Source organism: Strix uralensis, chromosome 5, assembly GCF_047716275.1.
Source record: "Strix uralensis isolate ZFMK-TIS-50842 chromosome 5, bStrUra1, whole genome shotgun sequence".
Taxonomy (NCBI): Eukaryota; Metazoa; Chordata; class Aves; order Strigiformes; family Strigidae; genus Strix; species Strix uralensis.
In genome coordinates this window covers 56,276,270-56,289,490 of record NC_133976.1, presented here as the reverse complement: position 1 = coordinate 56,289,490, position 13,221 = coordinate 56,276,270, and the positions used below count along the sequence as shown (strand labels likewise).

The window sequence follows — 13,221 nt, the reverse complement described above, 5'->3', positions numbered from 1 at the left end:
CTGATACACAAGCCATTGACTAATTATCTTTTAATTAAGACAATGGTTCACTTCACTGAAGCTTTCCAGTACGAACCACATCAGCACATCATGAGACACAACAGGGTTGCCATAATCAAGAGCCGTGAAACTGAATGAGATAAGTCCCTCCAACAAACACAGACACAACTGTAGTGTCCTCAGATACAACTGGCCAACGCAGCTGAACTAAGATAAATGCATCATCTGTGGAAGCGAGTATAATTTTAATAGTATAGGAGTGTATTTAAAGGTAGAAACTTTAATTGTACAGGATGTCACAAAGCAAATTCCTTAGTTTTATATGAGGCAATTAGTTAAGGAAGTGACAGCAGATAAGACATTCTGCATTACACAGATGCCAACCAATTTAATACTGGACCCTGCCCTCTCCATCCCCCAACTCTTACACAGTCAACTTACTTCTGCTTCTCTCTTCTTTACCCGAGCCTTCTCCACTTCATCCATTACTTTTTGAGATTCTTCCACATTCCCATCAGCTCCAAGCTGTTCTACTTTGGCCAGCAGTTTCCCAATTTCTTCATTCAATTCATGAACTCTTTCAGCCTTGAAAAGACAAGAAAAGGCTTAATATAGGAAATGCTTTTAATCGTGGAAAACAATCTGAACTACTACTGAGTTGTAAGTTATTATATGCAAAATTGGTAGGACAGAATTAAAAGAAACCGGTAGAGATAACCTCTCCAGGTAAAAGTGAAACAGAAGTTGTGTCAGGAAAAAACAGACAGAGAAAGTCTGAGTTATCAAGTCTATGTACCGACTCCAGAGCCGCATTTTGTTCAGAAACTTCAAGTAATTCACACTGTTGCCTATACCACAGTCTTGCAAAGTAATACCTGCACAACCATTCCTCCTAGCATGAGCATTTATGTGCAGAAAAAAGTTTTTTTTCTGTTAGAAGATCTAGAGAAAAGCACATTGAATTTTGTTTGCAGATGAAGTTTTGGTCAAAAAGTGTAAGAATTACTAACGTTTTTATGACGTGGTATCACAGAAAGTCAAGCTTCCTGAGCTCAAAAACATCAGAGAGGTCTCTTCCATGTGTCCACCTCTCCATGCTTTAAAGGCAGTTTTGGGAAGGATACAGAAAACATCTTATTTTTCCCCCTCCTCAGTATGAATTCTCAGATTGGATAGCTTGTCAAAGCCTTAAGTTGGCTCCTTAGAAAAAAAGGCCTTCAAAGATACTTCAGTAACTAGTTTTACATGCTTACTTTAGCTGCAACTTCAGCACTGATCTCTTCTTGGGTTTCTGCTAGTCTTTTCTTCGCCACTTCTGTTCTCCTGTCACAGTCTGCAATAAATGACTGCAGGTGGTCCATTGCCTGAAACATCAATAAAGGACACTGATCAATGCTGTCAAGAACATGAATATTTAATAAATCTTAAGTGTTAAGGCTAATGAAGACTTAACTTTTATAAGTTTTTACTAGTGAAACCTTTGTAAAACAATAGTCTAGCAGTTTATGGTGACTAGTCACATATATTAATACACAACATTTTAAAAATCATAGCCTACACATTGTTATAAGTATTTGCAGAAATTTGGAAGTGCATCTGTCTTCAGTCTTCTCTAAGAAGAGAGCATTTCTAACATGCATTAAAATTCTTCAAAGGATATTCAGGTTCAGCTCACCCAGCCAATACATGCAATACTGTAATTTTTTTCACTAGGGGTTTAAGCTATTAAGCATATTAACACCAGCCCTCCAAACAACAAAAAACCCCCAACCCTTTTTGTCCTAGTGAAGACTAACTTCCTAGTTGGGAGTTCAAAACTGTATTACTCAAACTATAGTGTACTGAGACATAGCATGTGATTTGTAATCCCCAATACAAAATTACTTTCTTCAATAAGCACAGAATTTAAGGCTCTCTCCAAAGCATACACAGCCTTAACGTTTGCTTGCTATTTGATAACACTAAGCACCCAGTTTTATGATTTGTTCTGTAGAAGGCTGTTAACAGTTCTACCTAGAGATGACCACCAATACAAATTAAATACTCACATATAATCATAAAGAGGCATGTATCTTATGTAACTGTGACAAGGGTTTCTCTGCCTCTTTCTAGAAAACTACTTTCGAAAAGTCTTCCTTCTGTGTCTACCAAAACTTAACTTTTGTTGCTTGGTTTATCCACCTAGGTACACAAAATATGCTTTCTAGCATTAAGACAAAATACATACATCAAGCTCAAAGAAGAAGTCTTGATCTTTGGATGCTATTTCATAGTCTGCCCTTAACGCCAGGTCATGTACCTTCAGGCATTCTCCAAGATCCATCCTCTGAAAAGAGACAGAAGGAAAGTGGTTTAACTTTTCAGAAGTGTTAACAAGGAATGAAGTTAGCACGATTGTCTTTAACTGTCAAATACTCTGAAGCATATCATCTGTCCTGTGGGAACAATAGGACAGTTTAATAAAGCTATAAGACAATATCAATCTTTAATAAACATCAGGAAATAATAAAAGCAGACAGAATGAACAGCTTATCACAATGGCTGTTTGCATTACAAAGGATCTTTAATGCCCTGCAAAAACGTTGTTTTACTGAAAGTTCAAAAAAGTGACTGAAGTAGGACATCCTGTATTGAATTAAAACAGCTTAGGAAAACCAAGTTCCCCACAAATAATTGGCAATTAACTGGTGAAATGCTTGGTCTGAACTGTATGCACACTCTATATATGTTCCAGTTACATTCATGACCTGAAATAGCTACAACCACAGCACACCACTGTAAGTGCTGCTTAAAAACTGTTCTTGAAGCATTTCAAGTAAGATAGCCAAAAATCAAATCCCAGCAAAACATTCTGCAGATGAGTGTAGATGAGCTGAGTGTCGGACTATGTTCAAGAATCAGGGAAGAAAATGTATAGGTATTTTACTTGTAATATAAAACCATTCTAGAAAGGGCAGGAAGGAAGCATGAACGTAAGAAAGCAAGTAGGTTGCATTGCTAATCTTGCATACAATGCCACTGAGAAGAGTGCCCAGAATCTTATTAGGCAACAAATATTGGTTTTAAATTTAAATTTGCATACCACACAAGAAATTCTAATTCAAATTCCCTGAAAATTTGTTTCGTGATCAAGACAGAGCAACATAGACTTGACAAAAAAAAGCAAAACCAAAAAACCCACACCACTCCACAACCCCCAAAGAACAACAAACCAACCCCCAAACAAAACAAAGCACAAAACAGCCCCCACAACAATTTATAATGGAAACAAAATTGAACAAAACCAAGGCACTCTCTCTGCAAAAGCACAAGCTGATACATAATATTTGAAAGTGATTATTATTTGCATCACTTTAAAACAGCACAGTTTCAGTTAAGTCTGCTCTTGGTACTGCTCACTTAATACTATGAGAAATGAATCCTTTCTTAACACTGAAAGCACATAATGAAAGTTGAACTCTGAGGGTAAAAGCTGATACTGTTGTAGTTTAGTAACAGTTTTAGAACCAAAACTAAAATAATTAATAACCTGTGTTGTGAGTTTTGTAAAGAAAATATGAGCTTTAATTCAGAAACTGCTGCAAGTCATTTGGATCTGAGCCTAACAAGGGCTTTTTTTTAAAAAAAAACAAAACACCAAAAAACAACAAATACTTGCATTTAAGTAGCAATTCAAGTCTCACAAGTATAGTAAAAAAACCTAAACAGCAATTGCTGTCAACTTCTCCAATCATCAGTTAGATGTTCCAACAAATCCATTAAAACAATTTTTACGGAAGTTGGTTTATTTCAAATGTTAAAGACCAAAAAAACATTGTTAAAATACAGAATTTTGAACTTGGAAGTTTTTGATAAACTGTCATTATTTAAATACCCTTCAGCCACTATAAATCTGTTTTCCGGAAAACATCTGATTGCAATAGAGAACTTATGATTGCAATGCTAAAGAAAAAGATTAGCTTTTCTCTTTGCAACTACACAAGACTTCAGCAATTTTGTTAACTGATGCAAATCCACAAAGACCTTGAAGCTGAGCAATGTATTACACATGTCTATTTCCAATTCATTAGATGCTGACACTATCTAAACTGAGGCATTCTTTCAGGAAAGTACTTCAGTACTAGGAAAGCACTATGAAAGAGCATATTAAAATTATCTGAAAATTGGACACTTAAAAAGCTTGTCTTTATGCTGATTCATCACTTGTACTGATAAGGTATTTATTTAAGGTTAAACTGTAAAACTCAAGGTCAATCCTGTTTTAAGTGAAGCACTCCAGTTCTAAATGTATAGATAAGGCTAGTGACACACTTTAATAGATCTGAATACAATGACAAAAAGCCTGAAACATATCCACCATAGCCTCAGAAAAACAGTTTTAATACGCAATCTACATACACTTTGACTAATTGCATGAAATAAAACTTCTGTCACACTCTAAAAAAAACCCAGAATTCACACAACACTACCATGAAATGCTGTTCACATGTGCTTTATACTTTTCCCTCTATTAGGGTTGGATTTGCCCTCCTCAATACAGTACATTTTCTCATGTCTTTTCTTCTTACTGGGAATTGTAAATCCATAACCTGAAAGGAGGGCAATTACACTGAGCTAGCAATGCTACTGAAAAATTTTCTGTCCTCCCTTTATCACTGCTCTGTTTCATTAGCTTTGCTGCTAAAGAAATTACATCGTCACTAGAAGTGTTCCTCAATACAGCCTGTACTAGTCTTGGCTAATCCTTTGAAAGCACCTTCACAGAAATATTACTACTAAATCTCTTTCTTAAAAGTTCTATTAGTAAATCCCAATGTAGAGAGACATAAAAAACCCATTTAAAACTCTTAAACCAGTTTGCATATTATATGCAAAATCTGGCTAAAAAGCATTTCTGCTGGTGTAAGTTATGCAACATCAGGCAAAGTCAATTCATCTTGGGGACGATTTGTTACTGTTAAAAGTCTACGCTGGATCAGGATTGCCAAGGACCTTAATAAGCACAGAGCAGCTCTTATTGTAATTTGACTCATGACTAGCTGCAAAGTAGATGGACAGCAAGTGGAAATGGACAGAACATACAGTAAGACACATTATTTTCATTTTGCATGTGTTCACCTTGCGATCTGGTGCCAAGACATGCCCTCCCCAAAAGGCAAAACCCAAGCTTTGGTAGTCAGCCATTTTAGGATCAATCACCTTTGAAACAGAAGACAGCTATGAGGGAGACTTATATTCAGACACTGAACTACTAATGAAGGCTTAAAAAGAATGCACATAAACTGTTTTTCACTGTTGATACACTGACTTTCAGACAGATTTTACACTACTTAAGAGTGATTTACAGAAGAGTCCTGATGAGTAAAGCAAATCAAGAAAGGTGAGGACACCTAAGTCCCCAGGCTAGATATACTTAAAAGTTTATTGAATATGTGAAGCCATGCTGTGGGGCTTTTTGCAGTTACTGCATTTTACTGAAGATTAAAACCAGAAACCCCCCACATATTTGGAGAATCTTTCTTACAACTGAAAGCTGTTGCTGAAGATTAGTCTAGAAAATAATCTAGGCAACCACATGCAAAGCAGGATATCAGGAGTCCTTTTGCTATCGCTTAAGAAACTAGTGCCTTCTACTAACAACTTGCTGTTTTCTGTAATACTTCTTTTTATTTCTTAGTGTTAGATGGGCAATTAATGCTACTTGATTTCCCAGAGCTGAGGTTTAGACAACTGGTCTTCCATCCCAAGCAACTCATATTGAAATGATTTAGTAATCATTTTTGTCATCCCATCCACAAAATGGATAGAATGCCTTTGTTATTAATACAGAAATATGGATTACTTACATTTAGTTTAACAATGATGCAAAACTCTGCTTTGATCAAATCAAGTACCAAAACAAGAGAATCGCATTAAATATGAACAGACAAGGAAGAGCTGGCTGAGAACTTGGGCAATAGAGAATCTGAAGAGTTGATCTGCAAAACAGAGTAGCTGACACTAATAACTGAATTGGAGACTAAACTGATGTAATACTGTTTCTGGAACATGAAATTAAAAAGGCTTTCTTTTCAGATCTTGAGCTACAGCAAAGTTTCCATTTTGCCACTTTTAAAACTACTACAAATTCCTTTGACATCAGGGATTAGATTATTGAATGTACTTTATATTAAGTGCAAAAAGAGCACAGAAAAGCCAAAGGTACTTGAAACGCAGCAGGCTGATGTTGAGCCAAGCGTGACATAGTAGCATACGGTATCAGTGCTGCCAAAACCAGCATGCATCTTTGATAGGCTTTGAAAAAAGATACTCTAGGCAATGTTTAGGTAGAGAACTCTTTCTAACTATAAAGATACCCATACCAAAGCAGTTCACATTCAGCAAGAGAAGGACTTTTTGTTTGCTTGTTAGAAAGATCTGACATTACTGAAAAATTTATATTGGAGAAACCACGTCTCTCCCTTTATCAGATTGTCAAGGTAACTACTGGGGTCTGTCTGTATGAGAAAACTCTTGGTACTGCTAAGAAGCAGCTGCAGGTAGACTCTTTGCTGAGATCTTCCCTATTATGGAACTCACTTTTCATCTGCACTAACTTTGTTTCTGACAGACTTCTAGACTTGTGAAAAAGCCCATCCTTTCTTGTAAGCAACACACACTCAGAAAGGGAGCATTTAGTAGCCCTGAGGAGAAGGACTGGGGAGTGCTGGTTGATAAGAAGCTCAGCATGCCCCAGCAATATGCACTTGTAGCCCAGAAAGTCAACAGCATCCTGGGCTGCATCAAGAGAAGCGTGACCAGCAGGTTGAGGGACGGGATTCTCCCCCTCTACTCTGCTCTTGTGAGACCCCACCTGGAGTACTGTGTCCAGCTGTGGGGCCCCCAACATAAGGGCATAGACCTGCTCAAGTGAGTGCAGGGGAGGCCACGAAGATGATCAGGGGGCTGGAGCACCTCTTCTATGAGGACAGGCTGAGAGAGTTGGGGTTGTTCGGAATGGAGAAGAGAAGGCTCCAGGGAGACCTTACAACAGCCTTCCAGTACCTGAAGGGGGGCCTACAGGAAAGATGGGAACAGACTTTACACAAGGGCATGTAGCGATAGGACAAGGGGCAATGGCTTTAAACTGAAAGAGGGTAGATTTAGGTTAGATATAAGGAAGAAATTCTTCACTGTGAGGGTGGTGAGGCACTGGAACAGGTTGCCCAGAGAAGCTGTGGATGCCCCCTCCCTGGAAATGTTCAAGGCCAGGTTGGACAGGGATTTGAGCAACCTGGTCTAGTGGAAGGTGTCCCTGCCCATGGCAGGGGGGTTGGAACTAGCTGATCTTTAAGGTCCCTTCCAACTCAAACCATGCTATGACTCTATGACATAATAATGCATTATTTAAGCCCTCTGATTCCACTGATGGGGTTAACTTTTGTAGGACTTCACTAGCAGGAAAGAAATGCTGAGCTGAAGAGAGGCAGAAATTAAGTTATTAAAGTCCTTAGCAACCACCGAAAATTCCAGGTATCTTCAGAAGTGTAATACTTTAAAGACATTTAACCGTACTCTCACTTCTGAAGACTTTCAAGTTGTTAGAACAGATCTTCACTGAAAGACAAAGCTAGCAGGAGTCTTATTTTTAAATGAGATGTTTCAGTGTTTACATAGTATTTGGTCTTATAGTCTGACTATATATTAACACTGAAGTTAGATAACCGTACAGAGAGTAACAAAAAAACCCTTCATATAGATAAATTAAACCTGTTAAAACGGAATATGGTACAATCAGTTCACTTTCCTGGCACTGGTCAAAGAAATTAAGAATACATTTCAAGAGACTGACAGGATCACTTGCCAGGACAACATAGCACTTTACAATTCATCACCACTGGTCTGAAGGCTACAAATTGAGGTAGCTTATGCAAGCCTAATTTAATTTGATTTGCAAAGCTAAAGCAGTTCACATGATCAAATCAGTCCTGAACTGAAAAGCTGATACCCTCCAGCAGAATGCCTACTTTTTGTAACACCATAGCAAATAATCTCACTGATACACCAAAGTTTTAAGCATGGAAATAGTTGCACTGAGCCAATAAGACTACCGGCAAAGAAATCAACTCCAGATTAAAACACCTCACTAACACCTATATGCAGATGTGTGAACTATCCAAACTTCTCTTCTACAGTAAAAGGAGATTAGACAGTACAGTCAGTGAGCCTAAATGGATTCAGCCCACCTCGAGAGGGATACCCAGTGGCAGGTGAACTGAAACTTTCTCTAGGCTCCACTGCCTAGATCCCTTCTGACTCCAATACAAGCTTCGACACCAAGCTCCTCAGCTGAAACCTAAATTTAGATGTCTTAATCTGGAGCCAAATTCCACCCCTAATAAGCTTAAAATTAGTCACGTATTAAAGTATCTTGCTAAACCAAGGTCTTAATCAATATGGTTTCAGTCAGCAAGAGTCCTGAAGAGCTGAGTGCAATAAATTCACGAGCACCTAAAGATACAATTAACTGCAGGACTAAGCTGACAGAGCATACTGTGAGGTCTATATAAATAAAACGCAAGAAGCAATGTTCCTCAACAAATACACATAAATACAAAGTTAATCCACTGAGCAGAAAGGAGTTTTTCAACCATGATTTGCAAGACCCCATACAGTATTTGTGAAATTTTTTCAACAGGGAAGCACAATCAAGCTAAGAAGAAAGCCAGATTGCTGCATAAGTGTTGAACTGCTTGGGCTCTTCAAAGAGAGCTAGTGAGTTAATATAAATATTCAGGACATTACTACTTTTAACCTTATTAAAAGGTACTTGCTTTAAATCTTCCCACCTTGTCATTTTCATTAGTCTCAGCTATTCATTCAGAAATATACAAAGACAGAGAAAACACATTCTTATACAGCTTGTAAAACCTGCTGGAGACAGCACAGAGCTTGCATACAGAGAACATTGCTTAATAGGTTTGTACCATTACAGGGCAGTCATCTGACTCCTACATATGCAGCTTCAGTCCTCATAGTATCATTAAATATAAACAAACATTTTTGTAATGCTAATGAAAAATAACTCGAGAACCACAGTTTGGAAAAAAAACCCACAAACCAAATCCCCAAGCCTGATCATCAGTGACTATTAAGGATAAAAAACCTAAAGTGTTAGCCCTTTAAGACAAATTTGAATACAAATTGCTGACTTTAAGTGGTAAATTATTCAGTATCCCAATAGCCAGGGTTTACAAAAATCTTAATCTCTCATTATAAAATTCTCAACTTGAAACGAAATTTTAAACCACTGACTTATGCATGTGAACCAGTGCCCAAGTGATCATTATGAAAAAGCAGAGCAGGAAAACATGAAAAAATGTCAGTTAAAAATGAGAGGCACTGTCAAAAGCAGGTTCAAAACAGACACTGTTCTACAACCTTTAATACAATGTCACTTCTGTGATCTTAACAATTAGTTTTACTGTGTGCCTCACACAAACTTCAAAACAAATTTCATATAAAAAGATAATCACAGAGCACAATAGATTTGGAATTAAATTTAATAAACTGAAAGAGGATGCTACAATTTTATCTTTGTTTACATTCTTGCTCTTGAGACTCACTATTCTGTCTTCCACATAGCCCATTACTCCCATTGCCCTTAGAAGCAGACCACAAAAAAAAAAATCAAAACCTATAGTCTCCCTGTCTCTCCCCAAAAAGTGACACAAAATCATCTCCTGCAGACACTGACACCCAACTACTTGACTTAGAATTTTCAAGTCTACAAAACCAGAAACCTAGTATCAGAAAAACACCTCTAAATAAAATGAAACTAAATAAAATCAGAATGTAATCAAAATCTCCTGATTTCTAGACAAGTCTATCCAAAAAGGTGGAAGAAGAGGGAAACTGATACAGAACAAACTGTTCAGTTGGCAACAGCAGCCATAAGAAAGAATTGAATTTCAAAATACAGCTAATTCTTATGGCTTTACACTCCTAAGTAAAATATTTAGGGTTCCTTTAAAGACAACTTTATTGTTTCTTTAAATATAAACTACTCTGAGGAAACAAGACACCGGGAAGTGCAAAAGAAAGCTCAGAAAAGTAGGAAGCTGTGCACTGTTGCCAATCTAGACAATGGAAGTTTCCTAGTAAAACTCAAAACTTTACGAATTTGTATGGATGCTTTTTTCCTGAAACGTTTCTAATGTTTACCAAAAGACAAATCTGATCAAAGAAACTTGCAGAAGTTACCTACTGCAAGTCTTCTGGAGAAGTCTAGAAATAACAAAAAGACTTCATAGAGTATTCTTAAAAAGAAGCACACACTTTAACAAGAGAACACACACAGAAATCTGGACAAGAAAGTCTCCAATCTTCTAAGAAAAGTATACACGCACTGCTTTTACCTATACATACTGTAGCCTGGGGAACATGATTTTATTGTCAAGGGAAATCAATTCCTTGGCAGATTTTTGGGTATTTGGCCATTAAGGAAAAGAACACAGTAAATTAACAGAACCTACTCATATGAGTCATTTTGTTTGTCTTGTGTTATCTGTGAACGTCCTCCTTGAGTGCTTATGAAAGAGTGGGTGGATTGGAATAGCATAGAAGTCTGCAGTTTGCAGATGGGAACGGTAATATGCAGTTCATAAGAATTGCACAGATTATCTTGTGACACACAAAAAAAGGCAATTCATGTCTAATATTTTACTGATAATCTAGTCAGGAGATCGAACCTTGTAAAATGTCACCAGAGAACCTATTCTTTCAGAAGCATACGATTCTGGATTTGAATTAAAAAAAAAAGTCACTCAATCTTTGTTACCTACAGATCTTGAACAAAGATGCATCAAAACTTTCCTATCAAAACTCTGGAGAAAACTCCACAGTCATTTCCCAAATCAACTGTTTAGTCACACTACACGCTTCTTGCCCTTTTAAAAACTGTGCTATTAAGAGAGAAAGTCCATTTCTTCAGACCCATGACTAGGTAAACAGCAGAACATCACATGGTCAGACATAGCCTGTCTCTTATGAGTCCCTTTCTACTACTCCCACTGAAAGAAGGAACATATTTTGTGGTATGATGACTAACTGCATTATGAGGAAGGAAAAAAAAGGAGATTGATATTCACTGAGTAAGTTTAGTACAGTACTCCAAGAGCAGCAGCAGAATCCTGTATGAGACAGATGAGAATTCTCAATAAGGACTTAACGAACTGGGTAAGCAGGCCCAACCTACATGCTTGGTCTGCACACAAGGCATCATTGCACGATACTTTGTGATACAAAAGAAAAAGGAAAGAGTGTATTTAAGGAGACAGAAAAAAATTTAGGAGGCCACAAGACTTACGAAGAAGCTCAACAAACAGACCTTTTCTATTCCATTGCCTTTTTTATTAAGACAAATGTTAAGTTCTCTAGTTCAGTTCTACTATTTATTTTGCCTCTTCTTCCTGTGCTTCTTAGCAATTACAGTTGCGCCTATTTTTGCAGGGACTCAAGAGGGAAGGACAGACTTTTAACTGTTGGTCTGTCAGCGCAAACACCAAAATTAATAAACAAAATTAGTGTGTGCATGCACGTTTGAAGTCCTTTAATCAACCAAAAAAGTTCTGGTAATTTAAAAATCATAGCTACTTGGAAAGCATATTAGAGGCCAGGTGACAGGTGAGTCAGTTACCAAGTATACATATTCCAGTTTTCCATTTTGCAAATTAATTTCATTCTGTATTTCATTAAAGGCTCCAGTCAAGTTAGCCATTTGGAATGATACAGCACAGAGAACCAATAATGCTTCAAATAATCCTTAAGACAGGTTTTCCAGCACTTATTTTCCCCTCTACCACAGGGTAAGAAAACATGCCAACGTGAGTAAGAAAAGCTACCCAAGTGCAGTATTAAGAATGGCAGGCACACAAGACTCTGCACATCATCATACTACATCTCTCTACTGTTAATTATTCTAACACCATGGAACAGTAGGTTAAATAATCAATGCAGTGTAACTCACCTGCGTTTCACAAAGCATAAGGTACCTTACTCAGGCAACACAAGGTAAAGCACAGCACACTCACAAAGCTACTGGCATGTGTCAAAGCCCCTTGTTTGCTATGCTCAGACAGAGGAACCTCTACTATAGAGTACACAAAAACACAAGTCAAACAAGTTACTAACATGTCACAAACGGAGATTTTCAAATTGCCTTAGAATTTGTGAAAACAGCACAGTAACTGCATATTGTACAGTAAGTGTCACTATCATGTTAAATACATCTCAGTTTCTAGAAATGTAGTTATTTGAACTTTCAAGTGCTTTCACTAAAGTATATCCAAAGAAAAATCACCTCTCTTCCCTGTACAAATATTTGTGTGGCATACTTTGTCACTAAAACATAAAAGTTTTAAGAAAGTAACTTCATAATTTATGCATAAATTATATTTCCTTTTTTTCTACTAGTTGCAACTGTACCAGCTTAAAACCGCTTTGCTATAGTGCAATTCACATAGGTAACATTATGTATTTTATTTAATTTTTTATGTTATAGCAAACAATGTTGAATTTATAAGTAATAATTAGCATATAGAGCAGGAAGCTTCTAGAAATTAACTTCATAACCCATGAATTATTTGTTTATATGAGTTCCTCTGAGCTGCCAGAGAGCACTAGATACTTGCTGAAAACCATGCAACTAAGATATTGCAAAGAAGAAATATAATTCAATTTCTCCATTCTTATCTAAATAAAACATAAGATTTAGCTACATACAGTTCCAGAGAGCACATCATGAGGGCAGCAGTTGAGAAGGTGGCTCTTGCACACTCTGTCATCACTGAATTTGATTCGCTGACGGGTTGTGTCACCTGCAATATAGAAATCAGCACATTCCAGGTTAGAAATCTGGGGAAGCCAGACATGTTCTGCAGGTTACATGCAAAATATTAACATTGCCCTGTCACACAGTAAAGGTCTATGGAAACTAGAATTTAAAACACTGTATGCTTCTTTGCCAAATAACACCAAAAACACAAATACATGTTTTAATGCTCTATAATGTTATTTAAAAATCCTCGCACACTTCCCCTTCAAAAATGCAGCATGAAAAGTGCTTGAAACCAGAAAGACAGCATTAGCTTAAAAACTACAACAGCATTTGTTAAATGAACTATATAATGTTCTATTCAGATTTTGCATGAAATACTGATGTATTTGTATGCAACAATTAGC

At 37.0% G+C, this 13,221-nt stretch overlaps 1 protein-coding gene across 4 annotated transcripts in view; it reads right to left on the bottom strand.

Annotated features, from left to right (window-relative positions):
- Window positions 1-13,221, bottom strand: part of LUC7L2 (LUC7 like 2, pre-mRNA splicing factor) — a 34,948-nt gene that overhangs the window by 11,857 nt on the left and 9,870 nt on the right. For all 4 annotated transcript variants that reach the window (XM_074870982.1, XM_074870981.1, XM_074870983.1 and 1 more), the window contains 4 exons: window positions 12,763-12,857; window positions 2,228-2,326; window positions 1,254-1,364; window positions 442-585 (listed from right to left, as the gene is read on the bottom strand). In XM_074870982.1, coding sequence (XP_074727083.1) covers window positions 442-585; window positions 1,254-1,364; window positions 2,228-2,326; window positions 12,763-12,857 — 449 coding nt within the window. The remainder of the gene's footprint in view (window positions 1-441; window positions 586-1,253; window positions 1,365-2,227; window positions 2,327-12,762; window positions 12,858-13,221) is intronic.